Below are 19,899 nucleotides of genomic sequence, written 5' to 3' on the forward strand. Positions count from 1 at the left end.
TGGTGGTAAAATGTAGCATAAGAAAACCTGGATATAAAACTAGGATCAGATCCTGGTTAATTAGACATGGCAGGAAAATGTGGTATTGAAAAACAGAAGATCTTCCCTATATGGGAAACATGTGACACGTGGCTCTTCCCTCTGAACTGCACCTGTTAAGTTTTATTGTGGCATTTATTTCAGTTCAAAGGTGTCCCTCCAAAACAATAAGAATGCTGCAGCATCAGTCAGAAAATATAGAGCTTTTTAAGTGGAGCTAGAATCCACCAACTGATAGTGTTGCATAATAATTTTGATGAAATCTGATATTGGTTTGCACACATGTCAAGAAACAAATCAACTGGCTGATCATTGAAAAAGTTAACTCATTAATGGCATTAGAATCTAGATGAAGGAGGCTGGATTAGAGAAAGGGGCATCTTTCAAAGAAGGTGGGAAATTTTGTCAGAGTTGTTTTCTCTTCTAAGGTTGATGGAGACAAGCATATGTCAGGAAGAGTCAAAGGCAGGGAACTGCCTTTTCTCCTTAAAAAAATATTGCTGGATATTAACACATATTCTGTAGTTGAACACCATATTATTGTCCCATGAATACTGCATGTGCTTTATTTTAATTACTTATTTAATTATCTTTAGATTCTTGTAAAGCCTGAAGCAACCACTGTTGCTTAGATGATTAGAAAATCACTTCCAGTTGCATAAAACTTTTCTCCTTCCCTGTTGTTTCTTCTGCCAGTTATTGCCGACCGGCCTCCCCCTGTCATTCGACAAGGTCCTGTGAATCAGACTGTCGCTGTGGATGGTACTTTAGTACTCAGCTGTGTGGCTGCAGGCACTCTAATGCCAACAATTCTCTGGAGAAAGGATGGCACCCTCATCTCCACACAGGATTCCCGCATCAAGCAGCTGGAAACTGGTGCATTACAGATTCGATATGCCAAGGTAGTTTGAAACTGAAACCACACAATTCTTTTTAACTTTGCTTCTCTTTGGTGCTTGCCTTGAGGCCCTGAACATTGCAGCCTCTAATTTTAGAATTAATGAAATGTTAAATAACTGTATTAATATCATCTTTATTTGCTTCTTCGTGTCTTGAGATAGCTTATTCTGCATTCCCAAAGTATCTTAGATTATAACAGAGCCGCTGGCAAGTTATTTCAGTTTTCATAAGTAAGATTCTTCTAAGAAGAATTAATTTAGAAAACTGTTTAAACATAGAAGATGGGATGGTGGTGCAGCAATGCTTAGGAATCCTTTTCTTTGGTGATTACTCATAGCCAAGTAAGATTGTCTTCCATGAACAAGGTCTTAACAGTGAGTCCATAAGTGACTGTGGAGGCCAATTCTGGATTCATGCATCCTTCCACAGTGGGGATATAGGTTTCCGGGTGGGAATTGATCACGATGAGGGTCTGCCATATGTTCCTTCCCATTAGCTCGTTTCTCCCTTTAGTGCTGGTTGTAACCATAAATGTTTTGAATCCCTGTTTCACTTGCTAGCAGGCATGTGAACAGTAAACAAGATCCAGTGTTTTCGCATAACGTGAAAGCTATACGATTGTATTGTTTCAAAATATTCTCTACAGTTTGTTTATTATAATTTTTCTACTAGCAGTTATCCCTATTGTCCTCGTGCTTCCTGCCCCCCCTTTTTTTACTACCTATACATATGCAGGAAAGATTATTAAGATTAAAATAACCGAATACAGAACTGGCTTCCGGAGGGTTTATGGAAGCATGCTTGGTCAATGTGTTATTCCTTTGAGACAAGTTGTAGCAAAATGCTTTGCGTTTTTCCAAGGAATATGAACACCTGTTTTTACTTGCTAGGTGTTTTGCCTTAGGATAACTTGGTTCATGTAGTTAGGCCAAATGTAAAGACATCTTTTCATACAATACATTACCTGAAACCATGTAGTTACCTGCCCAAGCAACTCTTTATGCCAGCACAGAATTACTGAACTCTTCCGTTTGGCGGTGGTGTTTTTTTTAACTTTTAGATTGACCTTTTTAGAGTGGTTTAATCTTTAGTTGTGTGTATTTAGAGGCAGTTTCAGGTGGGCTTTGTCTAGTGTTTGACATCGGGTGATTATACTATAGGCTGTCTGCGTTATCCAAATCAGTTCCAAAAACATTTTCAGCTTCAACTGTGGACGTTAAAATCTTGCAATAATTCATATGGACAAGCAAATGGAGCAAAAACTAACATCGTATTATATAATTATTTGTATTATTATTATCAACATTTTTATTATTTTACGGTGGAACTGTGATGAAGTCCTCACTCAGTTTCTTTTCTAGCATAGTGACTCAATGGTGTTTTTTCTCTCTGAAGAAACCTGTGATATTTTGGGGGCAAAGGGAAGCCCCTAATTCTCCTGCAAGCAGTTTCATTGATTAAGCATCTTTCTTACCTTTTAATAAAGAAGGATGTGATATCATATGGAATTTAAAATATCAGTCCTGAGCAGCGGTGGAACTAGTCTTCTCCGGGTGTGCCGGGGCCAAGGAGCATGGAGGGCGACATGAGGACACAGCAAGAGGGCAAGCACCCAAACTTCCAATCAGTCTGTTTAGCATGTGCTGGAAGGGTGACATGGGGATGCAGCAGAGCAGGCTCGTGCCCTTCCAATCAGCCCACATGGTCTGATTAGAAGGCCGCATGCCTGTTGCATTCTCCTGATGTCCTGATTGGAAGGGTGCATGCCTATTACGTTCTCCTGATGCCCAGCTAGCCCCACACTGCTTTGCAAGGCTGGGATGTGGGATCGAACTCACAAAGCTGGAAAAAACCTGCACCCGGGGCAATAGGCCCCCTCACCCTGCACATGCTACGCCTCTGGGTCTTGAGGTCATCTCCCAGCCCACTCCATGCCCAGAAACTGCAATTCTTTTATTCACAGGAGTAAAAATGACATTCAAATAATTTGTCCTTTAACTTCATATGCAAATGCATTGTTGCACTGTCCTTGTAGTAGAGTCATATCACACTCTCTTTAGCAATAGTTAATATTCCTGTAGGTTTTTTTCCCTGCAGGGTTTACCTAAAAAATTTCACAACTCAGCATTTTAAAACTTGGCAAGATTTACTTATAGCATTGTTTTCTAAATGGAACCTAACCTCTAGGAAATTATAATCCTCTATCGTTTCCTCTAGCAAACATAGCACGTGCACACCCTCTTCTGGGAACTGCTGCCTGTTTACTAATGATAATAATAACTTAATGGAGCTCATAGAAACAGAAGCTATCTCATGGGATGTAGAGGGGGACGGGAAAGTCACAAGGCTATGCAATTTTGCCTCTGCATCACCAGAAAAGTAATTTTTCTAATTAATTTTTGTTTAAAATCTGATACAGCTTCTGTCTACAGGCAATGCCTATGTCTTAAAAGGCCACATGTTAGAGAGAAGCTACATGCACAGTGAAGACTTTAAAGTTTCCTAAGTAAGCATCCAGTAAGCATTGTTAACCGTAGTGCTTGGAAATATACAAAAACAGCATGAAGCACATAGTTTTCAGAGACATATATAATTAGGTACACCAAAATGATTTTCTGAGCTCTGGATGGATTGGCCCTACTCAGTTCTTCACTGGCAATTTATTGGCAAGAACTCAGTCTAATCTACCTCACAGTGTTGTTGTGAAAGGACAGCTCTGTACACAGCTTTGAGTTCTTAGGAGAGAAAGTAGCATGCAAATACAATGCAGCATTCACAGACCGTGTAAAGCAAAATAAAGAGGTACAAAGCCAGTAAAGCAGCTTTCCCCACTTCAGTTGCTTTAATTTTAATTCCACATTCCTGATATTTCACAGAAAAATTAAAGAGAAGTTTTCCAACCTTGAAAACAACAAAAACAAACAAATATTTTCTGTGCATGTGCAATTTTGCAACATTGGTTACCTCTCAGCCTAACCTCTACCTCACAGGGTTGCTGTGAAGCTAAAATGCAGAACTCACAGACTATGTAGAGAGAAATAAACATGCACAGAAGCAGGAAAGCATACCCCATGCTTTAACTGCAAAAATGTACAGTTCTGATATTTTATAGCAACCCCCCAAGTTTGACAACCTTGATAAACAATCAGAATTACTCAGAGCACAAGCAGCTCCTAAAAACAACAAAGCAGCAAAGGAATCATATGAGGGAAATATTTTGAAGTACCCCCACCTCTGTCTTCAGAACTCCTGGGTCTCAACTCTATAGTTATCCTGAGTCAGTGGTGGTTGCTGGTGCTTCCGTCCCCTCTTCCGGAGGCTGCAGCAAACAACTTTTTACGCACACACAGTAACCCAAGCAGGTGCCTGCAGCCACAGATCAGGTGCCTGTGAGCTTCATGTATTTGCTATGCACCACTACCAGCAGTCTTTTTTCTTTTTCCTATTTGCTGGCTCACTCCTTCAACATGCCCGACCGGTGGGTGTCTGACTCCTTACTGCTTCATCATTCCAGCTCCTTTCCAAAAGCTGGAGCACTGCAAAACAGCTTCCTTTTAGATCATCATATGTCCACATCTAGCACAGCTCAGAGCCAACTTTGTGTCACTGTGACCGGGCAGTCTACTCCAAAGCTGGGTGGAAGATAGCTCTGCCTAGTCATGGCCAGCTGCTGAGGTCTGGGCACTGGAGACAGGCAGCTTCTCAGTATCATGCCCCTCCAAACACTGGACCTGGTACAGCTGTACCAATCTCTTGGCTCTGCTGTTAATATGAAACTATGGAGGACACTCTCTTTATGTTACTTTAAACCCCCATCCTGCACTGCTCCCTTCTACTAAACAGATAATCACACATATATACCTTTTTGCAATCAAACTGTATATAAATTTTATATGAAATAAATCATTTTATCCCATTCATACGTCCCCCACCAAACACACCATCAAAATGTTGTTCATGTCATCCACACACTGCTAGAGACCCATTCATATACATATTCACATGTCCCACATATCATACCAGATAATACATACCCACTAGAAATGTGAGGTGCTCAGTGGGTATGTATTATCTGGTATGATATGTGGGACATGTGAATATGTATATGAATGGGTCTCTAGCAGTGTGTGGATGACATGAACAACATTTTGATGATGTGTTTGGTGGGAGATGTATGAACGGGATAAAATGATTTATTTCATATAAAATTTATATACAGTTTGATTGCAACTGTTCACATTTCTATACACGGACACATACACATAAGCGTCAATATAGTGTGATGAATTTCCCTGAGAGAAATTTCCCATCCCTGTCCCAAGTGCTTGGAGCGGACATGTGAAATGGAAATGAAGATGCTATATGTCAGAAGCTATATAGGAAACATGATTCTGGGTAACTTTCTAGATCTGTAGGGTCTTTCCCTAACCCACTTCTAAAGATCATATTTAGAGCCAAGGTGGGGAAACTGTGGCCCTCCTGCTACTGCTGGACCACATTTGCCATAATCTCTGACTGTTGGCCATGCTGGTTTAGGGGCTATCCATATAGAAAAACATAAAAGTTTGTTTCAATCTCTGTATCTAAAGAAGGCATATCATCCACCAGGAGACCAGAAATAGGTTGTAGATAAAAGGGGATGATAAAATAAGCCTGCTTAAAAACCTTGCCCTTGTATGAGCTTTGAAAATTCAAGAGAGAGAGAGATCTCCCTGATGTCTTTGTGAAAGAAGCCATGGAGAGGAACTGAGACTACTGTCAAGAGGACCCCTGCTGGCAGAAGCCTGATGTGAGCAGGGAGCCTGGAACCAGGCCCAAACCAAGTGAAAGAATTAACGAGCGAGCTAAAAATAAGGACCAAAGAATACAGCGGAAGTATGTGAGAATTCAAGAAGACCTTGTTACTTGACCTGGAACAGGAAGTCCTCTTATAACTTTTTGTGTCTAGAAGGGTCCAATCATTAGACAGAATGGTTGGGAATCAGTCCACAGCTTGAGGACATTAAATTATCTAGGCAGATGCCACAACATGACTCTGGAAAAGCAGCATACATTTTATTGTCCCCATCAACAGAAAAAGTGGGCTAACACACCACATTGACACATTGATTGATGGTGGAGAGGTATCCTCCCTAGCAACCTCCAGTGTATCCTTTAAAAGGAATACAAATGCACACTGAGAAGTTGGACTATAGACCACCTTATCCCATATTTCCCCGCTCAATCAATGAGGTCTTCAGGGACCACAACATAGAACATTTGAAAATAAAATATTTTAATCCTGTATTCTAAGATGAGTACAGAAGCCCAATTAAAATTTGAGCTCAACTATTGCATTTTAATTTACTGTAATTGAGTATCACTTTCTTCTAACAAATTTTCATTTCGGGGACCTTGGGTGAGTTAATGCATATTCATTTATGACATCAAATCTTCTGTGTCTCAGACTATTTCAAATATTTTCTTTCTCTCCCCCTTCAGCTTGGTGACACTGGTCGGTACACGTGCATTGCCTCCACCCCAAGTGGTGAAGCATCATGGAGTGCTTACATTGAAGTACAAGGTAAATCTGGATAGAGGAGAAACCATAAAAATAAGTAATTACAGTCTAATGGCTCTCTGATTATGTAATAAATGATATATACTAATGTGAGCACACTGATGAGCATATGTCAGCTTTGAACTTTTATCACTGTTCACTAGAATTTGGAGTTCCAGTGCAGCCGCCAAGACCCACTGACCCTAACTTGATTCCCAGTGCACCATCAAAACCTGAAGTTACCGACGTCAGCAAAAATACAGTAACACTATCATGGAAGCCTAATTTGAATTCAGGTGCAACTCCAACCTCTTATATAATAGAGGCGTTCAGGTATTATGTCTTTATGTGATCTGGTTGTGCTTATGTTTTAGGTTCTTAAACTACAGGCATGTACTAACCTGTTTCTGCTTGTGTGTGTGTGCTTTATCCCTAGCCATGCAGCTGGCAGCAGCTGGCAAACTGTAGCAGAAAATGTGAAAACAGAAACATTTGCAGTTAAAGGTCTGAAATCAAATGCAATTTATCTCTTCCTTGTGCGGGCAGCCAATGCATATGGAATTAGTGATCCCAGCCAAATATCTGACCCAGTGAAAACACAAGGTAAAACATGTATTTAAGACTGAACTAAAGACAACCATTTGTTTAGATATGCTTCACTGAAAGGAAACAGAAAAGAAACACCCATTTTAGGAAATAATGTTAGTACACTATCTGCTCTTGTTCTGTATGCAGCAATAGATAACAAGGCTGTCAACCAAAAAGGGGCTTAATGCTGAGGAAACATCTATAGCAGATCCTACTGAGAAACAAACCACTTTTTTAATCTAAACAGTTTATTTCTGGGCAGTAGCCTCTGTAGCTTCACATCAAATCAAAATCTGGATAAGTACTGGTACACAGTTTTCTCTGAGAAAATGTGCCAGCAGAGTTACTAGTTTTCAAAAATCATCTGTTTCTTACAATTAAAAGTTAGGTGCTATGCTAACTAAACATAAGTTGTCATTAAATCAAGTCATTCACTTGCCTTCCAGCATAATGGGGTGGGGAAAACAAGCCGCAATGCCAAAATACATTTGTGTGGCATTCAGTACCATTTTATGAGAGATAAAATATAAGCAGATGCTTTTAAACTGAGTCATATCATTAATCCATCTACCCTAGAATTCTTTATTTTTATGGGCACTGGCTATCCAAGGACTAAGGGCAGAAGTCATGGATTATTGCAGAACAGACACAGTATTAAGATGAGCTACATTTTTGTCTGCCAAAGATGATGTTGGGGGTGTACCAAGAAAAATCAATATTACTTTTAATTCAGAAGATTATTCCAAACTTTGTGATCCACTAATTGAATTATTTGACCCACTTGTAATGCTTCTCTTTGTATATAACAACAATATTTTTATCTACTTGGATCCAGCAGTACCCTGCAAAAGTGGAAAAGAACTTCCACACATGCAAGTTTCTCCCCAATTTTCATGAATTCCCCTTTCCACTGCAGACGCTCAAACCACATCCACTGCTGCTCCAATTATAGTGGCTTGGAAATATGGAAAATGTAGGCGTACTGAGCATTACTGGAGAGTAATGTTGGAGGCACAGAAGCTTGTCTCTTTGCCTGCCAGGTAGTTGGAGCTCCAACTGCCCAGCAGGTTCAGAGGGAAAGAAAGACAGCATGCCCTGAGCTGGAGGAAGATGACAGATAAAGGCACTTCAGTTCCTCCTTGGCTCTGTGTTTATTTCAAAGCTGCAGCGGGAGGAGGGGGAGGAGGAGTTTGGATTTGATATCCCGCCTTTCACTCCCCTTCAGGAGTCTCAAAGCGGCTAACATTCTCCTTTCCCTTCCTCCCCCACAACAAACACTCTGTGAGGTGAGTGGGGCTGAGAGACTTCACAGAAGTGTGACTGGCCCAAGGTCACCCAGCAGCTGCATGTGGAGGAGCGGAGACGCGAACCCGGTTTCCCAGATTACGTGACTACCGCTCTTAACCACTACACCACACTGGCTCTCAGATCAGGTGCAAGACCCCAAACCTTGGGAGACGGGAGTATCTTAGCAATAACAAATTTGATTGGCCACCAAAGCCATACAAAATAATTCCCAACCCAATGTATCGACCCTTGATTTATTTCTTGATTGTGTCCCCATTCTAGCTTGGATGCAATGCAAAATATACACTCAGTGGTACAATCAAACCTGTTTTTCAAGTCTCTGTCATGTATCTTTTAAGGTTAACAATAGTTTGTTGACATTGTTACAGATGTTCCACCTACAAGTCAGGGTGTGGATCACAAACAAGTACAGCGGGAGCTGGGTGATGTTGTTCTACATCTCCATAATCCCACAATCCTTTCTTCTTCCTCAATTGAAGTTCATTGGACAGTAAGTAAAGCAAAAGTGCTAGTAGCTTATAAAAAGAATTTTCCCAACAGCATACAAAATACAACAACATACTCATGATAAACTCTGAACAGTTGTTGCTAAGGCATTAGGAGCATTAATTGCTATTAATTAATAAGCAAGCTATACACACGTGCACACATACACTTGTTGGGTTGCATTCTGATGTCATGTTCAGAGAAGGATCATTTGCAGTTTGCTACATTTTTCAGTTCACATATTTTCTTCTTCTTAAAGAGACTTTAGTGATTCTTATAATAATAGAATCGTAGAGTTGGAAGGGACCAAAGGGTCATCTAGTCCAACCCCCCTGCAATGCAGGAATGCAGAATTCTTCTTCTTAGAATTTGTAAGTGGACCAGAACAGGGCAGCCTTAAACAAAAAAACCAGGAATATGGCTTCTTCTTTTTTAAGTGTGTGGTGAGGGGGGCATACAGTAAGATTGAAAATAAAAGCTTTGGGAATAAAAAATAAAATAAATGTCTGTTTAACTTGGATCTCTTATGTTTAATCCAAACTCTCTGCCCATGACTCAGGGAGCTTTCAATTTCTATTGTCCAATGCACAACAAGAAAAAGTTTTTGAAATGAAAGGGACTTTCAACAACAGTTTGCAATATGTCACGAGGGCCTACTGTTCAGAGAAAAATAAATAAAATCCCACTGGGCAAGTGCTATCACTTCAGTGTTTTTAAAGTAGCCTATTAGATCACAGTTGAACAGAGCTGTGCTGCCATTTGAGGTTAGTAGTATTAATCTACCAAGAAACAGGGAAAATACAAAAATGAGCAAGCTCCATGGTTTTCTGTGACTGCTAACATGCATTAGCACCTAAAACTGTTTACACTTGATGCTTACTAATGTATTAATATGGCTGTTCTATCTCCACATTTAAGGTTGACCAACAATCTCAATATATTCAGGGATATAAAATTTTGTACAGGCCAACAGCTGGTTCTCAAGGAGAATCTGAGTGGTTGATTTTTGAAGTAAGGACACCAACAAAAAACAGTGTTGTGATTCCTGAGCTCAAAAAAGGAGTGAACTATGAAATCAAAGCTCGACCTTTTTTTAACGAGTTTCAAGGAGCTGATAGTGAAGTGAAATTTGCCAAAACTCTGGAAGAAGGCAAGTAGCAGCATGGCTGTCTTCATATTATCTTTTTGAATTACTTTTTTGCCTGTTTCCCCCTGATGTATTTATGGCTTGATGTTCTTTGAAGTGTGTGTTTTTTTTATTGGAACTCAGCCCTCTGCCACAAAAGAGAACTGTCAATGCATAGGGCTGATCATTATGTGATTTGTTTGTTGAGACAGAAGTAAATATTCAAAAGCATGTGAATGGGAAATCCCCCCAAAGACATAATAGGAACTGTGAAGTTCCCCTCCGTCTCTTTCTGTTGAGTTCATGGTCTGGTCACAAATGACTTTGTGTCAAATTCAGACACTTGAAAATCACTGTCTAGAGTAGATGGCAGACGCTGCTGTAACCATGAAAGAGCTGCGGTTTACATATTAGGGGACTTCCTATCTTCACTAGTTATGATAAGAGATTTGAAGATCATGAATGAAGACAATAAGCATGAGTTAAATTAGCAACACTTAGCCTCCTTCCTATTGGTATGTGTTATATATAAATATGCTCAACAAACCCCCTCTCCCCACCCCACCAAATGTGATTACACCTCTGTGGATGCTAAACATAATGCCTGATATAGGCAGAGCTAGAGTATGTGGAATTCTAAGTGCTGAATGGAAAGTGGTTGATTGTGATGGGTCTTCTGAGCCCATGGATCTGGAAAACAAAACGTTTGATGTGTGGAATGGGTCTGTGTAAGACACAATACCCTTCTCCCCCTTCAGTTTTTGATGTAGTATTTCTTTGCAAGGTACATTCTTCTGCACTTGAACCTTTTTCTAGTAAATTTCAGGGGCCAATAGAACAATTTCCTTATTGATCATGGAATATTCATTCTATATGAGCCCAAAGTCATTTTGTAGTTCTTCTGTTCTTTCCTTTTGTAGGTCTGTCCTTAGACCAAGAAAAAGAATGGGCACTCACAGCTAAATTACCTGCCTGTTTTGTTTTGTTTTGCTTTGTTTTGGGGTCAGTTCAAATATTTAATTGGAGAGCTTATTTTGTATCCAAACACAAACCACCAACATATGAAGGATGAACAGTGTGGATTTTCTTGTACAGATCATGTGCACACGGGCAATTTGTGATCATTAGTAGCTAGTTCATCACATTAAGTCTGTAACCACTGTTTGTGCACTTGGTTTGTTTTGTTTTCTTATACAAACTCCAAAGCATGATTTAAATAGGTGGCAGATGTTGTCCAGAGTTGTTGTTGTTTTATTATTATTATTATTATTATTGTAATCGATTTGTATACTCTTTCTTTGATTTACAGAAACTCAGTTAATATTTGAGGTATTTGGATCATCATGTGTTCAGTTTATCACATCAACCTTTGGGAAATAGTTTGTTTTAAATTATACTCCTCCCCCTCAAAAAAGATTGTCAAGGCATCTTGTTGAAGAAACTTTTCAAAACTAGTATTATATCTTCAAAAGCCCAATTGACCAGATACCACGGGACAAATATTTTTTACTTTAAAATAAGGTTAAAAATCTGGGGGCGTCTTATACATGGATAGTGCATATGCCCATTTTCTAAATTTGGGGTCCCCAAAAGTAGGGGATGTCTTATATACAGGAAAATACATCTGTGTGTCGCCAAATCAGTATTGTCTGCGTCCTTAGCTGTAGCCTTTTAAAAGCACTGCTCAGTGACAATGAAACAGAAAAAACAGCTTTAATCACAACCATCCTTTCTTCCCACAAACAGCTCCAAGTGCTCCTCCACAAAGTGTTTCAGTAACTAAGAACGATGGAAATGGCACTGCGATTGTAATAACATGGCAACCTCCCCCAGAGGAGACGCAGAATGGGATGGTTCAGGAATACAAGGTAATATCTAGTTCTAACCTGGCAAATTATTGGCAAGCTATTGACAGAGAATTTGTTTGTGGTTTCTTGGCTCCATCTGGTGGTAAAAATCAAACCATAATAAAAGGATATGCCCGTATCTTTTAAGTCTGTTCGTTTAAAATTTTCATATATGCATTTGTGTTGTACTAGTAAATAAACATAGTGATGTGCAATCAGAAACCTATAAAGTATGCTAATTCACTCTTAAACTGCTCACCTCCTTTTACTTTATAAGAGAACTGCAGGCGTAAATTAAAAGAGAATAGTGACTGTGTACAAGCATATTATGACACCAGTAAGTTATCATAAGAAATGGACATACATAAGAGTAAGCCAAGTGTAAGATTTTGTCATTTTAGGAATATGGGAAATGTACTAATTTTACTTCTAGTTTTAAAAAATTCTTATTGATAAGAACATGGCTGATGTGAAAATTTTTGGAAGCACTGTTAGGAAAACATAAGAAAAATTTCTTATCATGTTACATTCTTTACATTTGCCACTGTGCAATAATATAAAACAATCTATCATATTTCTAATCTGATTTTATCTTATCTGATTTTTTATTAATCTGCTGCCCTCCATCCCTTCTAGTCAACTTCCTTTCCACAGGTCAGGCATTCTCTCCTCATACTTATATCCTGCCCTTCCTCCCAGTAGGAACATGGAGCAGCTAACAATGCTGTACTACATACACATAAGGATATAATTATATATATATATAATTTAAAACATTATTACACACCTAGAAATGAAAACTTAATAGAAACACCATTAGTAGAGAAAACAAAAGTGATAAAGTCAGCAAGAAAAGTTGGTTGCCTTCCAAGCACATCAGTAAGTAGAAAGGTTTTTTTTACCTTGTGCTTATTAAAACACTATTTGGAAAAATGCCATGGTTGGTTTGTTGGTCTCTGGCTTAGCATTTTGTGTTAACCAGACCAATGCCTGAGACGCTAACAAAGACATATACAGGTTTATAGAATGGAATGTAACAACTTATTCACTAGTGTGTCACTAGTCAAGTGACTTGACTCTAAGGCACTGATGGGCAATCTTGGACCTCCAGCTGTTTTGAGACAACAATTCCCATCATCCCTGACCACTGGTCTTGTTGACTAGGGATGATGGGAGTTGTAGTCCCAAAACAGCTGGAGGGCCAGGTTTGGCCATCACTGCTCTAGGGGGTAGATTTTAAAAATGAACTATCTAGAAATTCCTCCAGAATTCTTTGCCCACAAATCCAGACGTCTCCACAGGAGAATTTTTTGTTTTCAAGATTTGCCACTAGTACATTATGTGCCAAGAAAGGAAGGACAGCTATTATTCAGTAACATATAAGGATGTAAGATGAAGGTCTACCAGACTTGCATGTTGAGCGTACTACTTTATGGAAGTGAGTCATGGGTAACTTACACCTGCCAAGAGTGATGTGTCAATGCCTTCCATATGCACTGCATGAGGCAGCTTTTAGCCATCACATAGCAAGTCTCAAACAAAGATATGCTCTCCCAAGCCCACATTCCCAGCAAGTTTGCACTTCTGTCTCAGTGACCTCTGTGCTAGTTTGGGCACGTACACAAGATGGAAGATTGCAAGACCCTCAATGATGTGCTCTACAGGGAACTGGCTTTCGGTACTAGGCTTGTTGGCAGATAAACTCTGTATTACAAAGATGTCAGCAAATTTGACATGAAGGCTGGCAACATCAACCCCTTGCAGATGATAGCAGCACCTGGAGACAGACAGGTTGTGTACCCACAGCAGTGACCAGAGAAGGGATGACGGCTGGGAGGAGTGCAGAGGGAAGAAATACCATGGCGCACCTGTAGCTGCAAAAGCAGACACCTTCATCTGCCCCAACTGCAGTAAACCATGTCTCTCCCAGATCAGTCTCTACAGCCACAGCAGGCGTTGTAACCCTCCAACAGTTTGACTTTACCACTGAAGGCACACTCTTCCATTGTCTCTCTAGACAGGCAGATGTGAACAACTTAAGGACAAAGCAATCTCAGACGAGAATTCAAAGTCTGAGATCATCCTTTATTATAATAAAACTAAAGATTATTTGATCACCTGTGACCAGATGGTGTCTACATACCTGATCAAACAGTGGCCACTTATGGGTGGTTGTTGTTCTTCCCCCAGGTATAACATAAATTGCCTGCTTTTTTTGGAAGCTGAACATGGCCAGCTTTCCAAGGATGTCAAGAGACAGCCTCAGGTCTGTTAAAGCCCACCACAGCAGACACCAAGAAAAGGAACAGGTTTCATATGAACATAAGAAGAGCCCTTGCTGAATCAGGCCAAAGACTCATATAGCACAGGATCCTGTTTTCACAGTGGCCAATCAGACGCCTATGGGAAGCCTGCAAGCAGGACCTGATCGGAACAGCACATTCTCTGCTAGTGATTCTCAGCAACTGGTATTAGTAGCTGTTGTCAGGGAGGCACTGCTCACCTGTCTTCTGAACATCCATGTGTTCTTTTGAATGCCGAGTGCCCTGAGAAAGGTGAGGCGCAGGGTGTTCAGCGCAATGCCACCATGCCTGACTGTGCTGAGCTCTTCATCCATCTTCATACCTCTCCCCTGAGGAACCAGGAGTGACACTCAATGTTCAGAATGCAGGTGAGCTATGCTGTCCTGCCTGTGCCATGTGCCACAGAGAGGCATACTTCCTCCAACAACAATATAGTTATCATGTCTAAGAGCCTGTGAAAACATTACCCTCCATGAATTTGTCTAACCCTTGAAGGGTATGAGTTTAAGGAAATAAATAATTAATGTGGTATATCCTTATAAAGAATGTTGTTCATTCCTGTTTGAGTCTGTTTAGAGTGTTACAGATGAAATTGTATTCTCTGCATACTGGGCAAGGAGTAGAATAACAGTTTACTAATGCAATGGACCTTGGGGGAAGCCATGTATTACTTCCCACAGTTGTAGACTATTGAATTTTGCTGCATTAATACTTACCATATGGACAGTTTTGAAATTTCAAAAATAGAACAAAAAGTGTTGTATATTATCAGGTAACCTTATTCAGATAGTTATTCAGATGGCTCGTTTTTAATAGTGTTTATATCAGTTTATTAACAGCTTTTACAACAGAGCTATTAACTTAGCTAAATGCAGCTTGCTATGTAAATCAGTAAATGCCATATGGCACATTTTATATCATTATTTATTTATTTCAAAGCCTATGTGCACATGAGAGTTGCTTTTTTTTCTTTGCAGATCTGGTGCCTTGGCAATGAAAGTCGATACCACATAAATAAGACAGTGGATGGTTCCACATTTTCTGTAGTAATCCCGTCTTTAGTGCCTGGTATTCGATACAGTGTGGAAGTGGCAGCAAGTACTGGAGCTGGAGCTGGAGTGAAAAGCGAACCACAATTTATTCAGTTAGGTAAGTGATTTGTAATAACTTCCTGCTTTGTTTTACATTTAGTGTTTGATGTGGGGCAGGGGAAATCCAGATGTTCTGCATTGTTTTAATCAGATGAGGCAAGAATCACTGAGTGAGTTGAATTTGCTTCTGCCAATAAAACTCTCTTCATTTTGGAAGCACTGCAGAAACTCTTCTTCCCATCCCAGCCCATTATTAGGCCAAATTTAAAGGCTACTTATAAGCTTTAAAGCTCTGAATAGCTTGGGACCAGACTGGCTTCTCCCATATGTATCTAGCTGAACCTTAAGATCCTGTTCATAGGCCCTGCTTTGTGTAAAACCCTGAAGAATGAAGTGAGGCAATTAACCACCAGGGAAGAGGGCCTTTTCAGAAATGGCTTCAGTAGTGGAACGATCATTCCAATGAGGCTTGCCATGCACTATCTCTGTGATCTTTTCAGGGCACTAGAAAACTCTTTTTGAAACACCCAAGCCTTTTAAGCCTATTTGTCTAGGCTTTTGTTTTTTATATCTACTTTCAATTTTGAGGATGAGACAAGTCCTGTTTTGTTGCTTTGATATTGTATCTTCATCTTTAATTGTTTTGCTAATTGTTTTTCATTTGTTTCTTTGTTTTACTCGTTTATTGTAAGTCACCCATAGAAACTGGTGTTATGGGGGAAACAGCCTGATAGAAGGGTAACAACTTTCCCACTTCAGCACAAATAAAAAAGCTATTAGAAGGCTGATCACACAACTCCCGGTGCCTTGTTTAATTCAATTCAGATTGTCAGTGACTTTCTCCCTCTGGAGAGGCATGAGACCTACTAAAATTGAGGCAGAGTTGTGTTCTAGACAGTTCTGGGGTCTCTTCTGGCTGATGGATCTGGTGATGCTTGAAACCCTGACTTATCTGTGGAGCACAAGTGCTCACTTCCAGTTTGTTGAGCCCAGGTCTATTGCGGAGCTGAAAGCAATGAAGCAGGTTAGAAGATGGCTGGAACACAAGTGGAAGAAGATTCCAGATTAACACAATGGGACACAAGTGTGTGCTCATTGTTGAGCCTTTGCTGTGGTGGTGAAGGCATTGAAAAAGACTTATCTTTCTGCCTCTGTTTATAGAGTAGTACATACCCTTTCACTTAAAAAATACACAACTTGCTTGTAAATTGTTTGGTGACTTTTCTTAATGGGCAGTGATATAAATTTAATAAACCTAACCTAAACCTCACTTAAAATCATCTTCAGGTGGGCTGCTGCTATTTGTTTAAAAAAATGTAAGCACCTACCCACCCACAAAAACATTTTAAATGAAATGCGTTGCACATTGATCTAATTACAATTTTGTTTGGCACTTATATTTCAAATGACACACAGTTGCTTTTTAAAAACCTGGAAGAACTGCTCCAAGTGACTTCAGTATTGTCACAAACATCAACCTATGCATACTGCGAAAATTGCCTTTTAGCAGCAAACTGGAAGGATTGGTTTCCCCTGAGGCTAATCTTGGGGAGGCGATTGTGCTTCTGCCAAAAATGCTGTGAGTACCCTTCCGTAGCTGGGTCATCACTAAATTATGTACATTTGGGTGCACCTATAGAGAATAGTAGATGATGCATTAAATAACTGATTGCCAATTGATTTCCTGTGGCTCTTTCAGTTTTGTGCACCAGACAGGTCTTGAGGCACCTCATTTTGCCAATAAATTAATGTTTCTCATAAACATATTAACCTGTGTGAATACACATCATGCATTTATGAGAAGCTTCACTCAAATAATTATAAATGTTAAGTGTATTATTCATGCCTTAGACATCCCAAGAGAATGAATACAAGCAACTCTCCTTGAACTTTTATTGCTCTAACAGCTCCCATTATGAGGTGTGATTTGTGAACTAATTAGCATGCCTTTCATGATGATCTGCTAGCAACTGCAAGTATCTGTACTCCCTGATGTTCTTTTGTGCTTAAAGTCACAACCCCTGCACTGGACTGACTGTACAGAGACCCACTGGTGATGTTGCAGGGGGCTTTTTTTGCCCCTTGTTCCCTGGGTGACTGTTAGAATTCAATTGTGATCTTTTTTACAGTTTCCACATTAATTTATTGTGAACATAAGAAATGTTGAATACTCTATACTGATTGTGTTACAGTCCTGAGAAATTCCAAGCAGAGGTATTCCAAGCATATTTACAGAGAGTATATATCTGTTTTTGGCTTGGGTATGTTGCATACATGTGTATTTGTATAGCTGTTATCCTACAATAAGCAAGCTAAAGATTGTCGGTGGGTTTTTAATGTTGTACACTTTATAATTCGGAAGTGTTGTTCTGAGACCTGCGGGTATAGAGCGGTATATAAATTCAATAAATAAAATAGTAAGTGCTCTCCCCACCAAAAGTTGGATTCTGAGATATAGTTGCTAAACTGAACATAAAAAAACCCTGAGATACAGGAAGATTGCATACATATCAGGCTCTTCAATAAGGTTCAGTGAATATCTATTTGTTGAAAATTATAAATTGTGGAATATTCAATTTACTATGAAGTTTATGTATCAAGCCAAACAGGCATGGCTTTTTTATTAGTGTGTCCACAGGGAACTATGCACACTTCCAGAAATGAATCCTGGAGAACCAATTGAATACATGGCAGAACTTTCTAGACTTCATCTGATTGGGGGGGGGGGGAGCTCAAACATCATGTAGCATTCAAATCCCATGACATCAGTGCCTCATATTTGTGCTTTCAACTTTTGGGTATGTTTCTTCAGATTCTCATGGAAACCCTGTGTCACCAGAAGACCAAGTCAGTTTAGCCCAACAGATTTCAGATGTTGTAAAACAGCCAGCATTCATTGCTGGAATTGGTGCTGCCTGCTGGATTATCCTTATGGTTTTCAGCATTTGGTTATACCGTCATCGAAAGAAGCGCAATGGACTCGCTAGTACTTATGCTGGTATCAGAAAAGGTATTTTTTGTACCCTTTTATATATAATCTGAAGTATTTGTTATTTAATTGAATTTATAACTTGATAGCAAGCATTGGCCTTACTCAGAAGAGACCCAAATCTTTCATTGGGTCTATTTTGAGTATGATTTAGTTGGATATCACACATAGTCTCTGTCAGACACAGACTGGTTAACAATAAATGAAAAACCAAATTAATAACTATCCTGTGAGATTTAATACAGCTTTTAAAACTTTACATTTTTAAAACTTCTTGAAAAATGCTTTCATGTATTAGGTGGTTGTGGGATTTTTATTACTACATAACAGTTATGAAGAATGTACCCTGCCTATCCTAATTTTAGCACACAATGTAATTTATAGAAGGTTCTTTTAGATAATTGGACAGACTGTGAGGGCATGGATGAGAGAAGACATCTTATAGGTATCTTTAAATCTAGAGTTAATAAATATATAGGTCAATCTTTACAGCAACTTTATTTCTGCCTGTAAGGCAGTGCTGATCACCTCACACGTTTCAAAAGATGCTTCTGTTTTAGCTGAAGCTTTTAGAAAGTCATCAAGTGCTGCATGTTGAAGATATTATTGGCCTCAACATTGTGAAGCAGGAATGACAGTTAAAAGTGATGAAATAGGTCAGAGTCTTCTCACTGAATGGAAGTCCTCAAAATATTCCTGGGTGCCACTGCTATGTGAAGCGTCAGATGATGCAATGCACTTAGTTTTCCAAACCTCACTGGATGGTTAAAACCAGGCAAGCTTGGATTCTGTTAATGGCAGGTGTACTCATTTGTTAAGAATATGGAATCTACCAACATTACTTGTATTAATTTGGTATCTAGAAGTTTGTGCAAAACCAGTCCTCAGCCCAGGGCCACACAGGGCCAACAATATTATCTCTGAGAAGTAGTGAAACGGGTGCATTTACCTTAATGATGAGATGGATTTCCGTGTGTCGGTACCATAGCTAATGGTGAAAACCAGATCAGCAAGAGCCTATACTTCAGGTCTCCAACCTAGCACCTGTAGGTGGACACCTTCTATGTCTGCCAGAGTCTTCTCTGTCACCAACAAGAGGACCTGAACCCACTGAAACAAAAATTGGAAGTCTGGACAAGGTTTTATTGTTCTTGTTCTCAGAGCAGTTCCTCTTCAGTCACTCTACAATGTTCAGTTCCTCTGCACAATTTCTCTTCTCAACCCTATCTGAAGAAGAGGAGGCAGTAAGCTACAGAAAATGGGCTTGCTAGAGACAGAAAAATAGGAGATGGATGAAAGTACAGGTGGAGAAAAGCATCAAAGAAGCCACCACAATACAAAAATATGTATCCAATATGTATCCTCATGATTTTTACAAGGGATGCATCCCAGCCATCATCAATGGTTTCTATGGATTGCACTGTAAAAACCACCTATATAGCACATGCCAGAGATACTATGGCATATGGATTCACTCCACAGATCCATGTTTTGTGACAAGTGCTGCTTCTGCGATTTGGAAACAGATGCAATTTGACGGTGGCTTGGGGAAAATCCTATCTAAGGATCAAACACAAGAGGAACCATTTTAGAATCTTATTTCTCCACTATTCACTTTTTCATGCCCCACAGCAGCCATTTTGTGACTGGTACACACCTTTTTTCAGAGTGCTACATGTGCCC

General features: G+C 39.6%; 1 protein-coding gene across 1 annotated transcript in view; it reads left to right on the plus strand.

Moving 5' to 3' along the window:
- ROBO1 (roundabout guidance receptor 1) overlaps positions 1–19,899 on the plus strand; it is a gene marked incomplete at its 3' end in the record, with an annotated part of 602,172 nt that overhangs the window by 544,676 nt on the left and 37,597 nt on the right. The window contains exons 11-19 of the mRNA XM_082220668.1: positions 736–941; positions 6,421–6,502; positions 6,643–6,811; positions 6,915–7,081; positions 8,743–8,864; positions 9,779–10,010; positions 11,733–11,854; positions 15,114–15,285; positions 18,040–18,237. Coding sequence (XP_082076794.1) covers positions 736–941; positions 6,421–6,502; positions 6,643–6,811; positions 6,915–7,081; positions 8,743–8,864; positions 9,779–10,010; positions 11,733–11,854; positions 15,114–15,285; positions 18,040–18,237 — 1,470 coding nt within the window. The remainder of the gene's footprint in view (positions 1–735; positions 942–6,420; positions 6,503–6,642; positions 6,812–6,914; positions 7,082–8,742; positions 8,865–9,778; positions 10,011–11,732; positions 11,855–15,113; positions 15,286–18,039; positions 18,238–19,899) is intronic.

This window comes from Podarcis vaucheri (assembly GCF_965113315.1).
Source record: "Podarcis vaucheri genome assembly, chromosome: 4".
In the NCBI taxonomy this organism is placed as follows: domain Eukaryota; kingdom Metazoa; phylum Chordata; class Lepidosauria; order Squamata; family Lacertidae; genus Podarcis; species Podarcis vaucheri.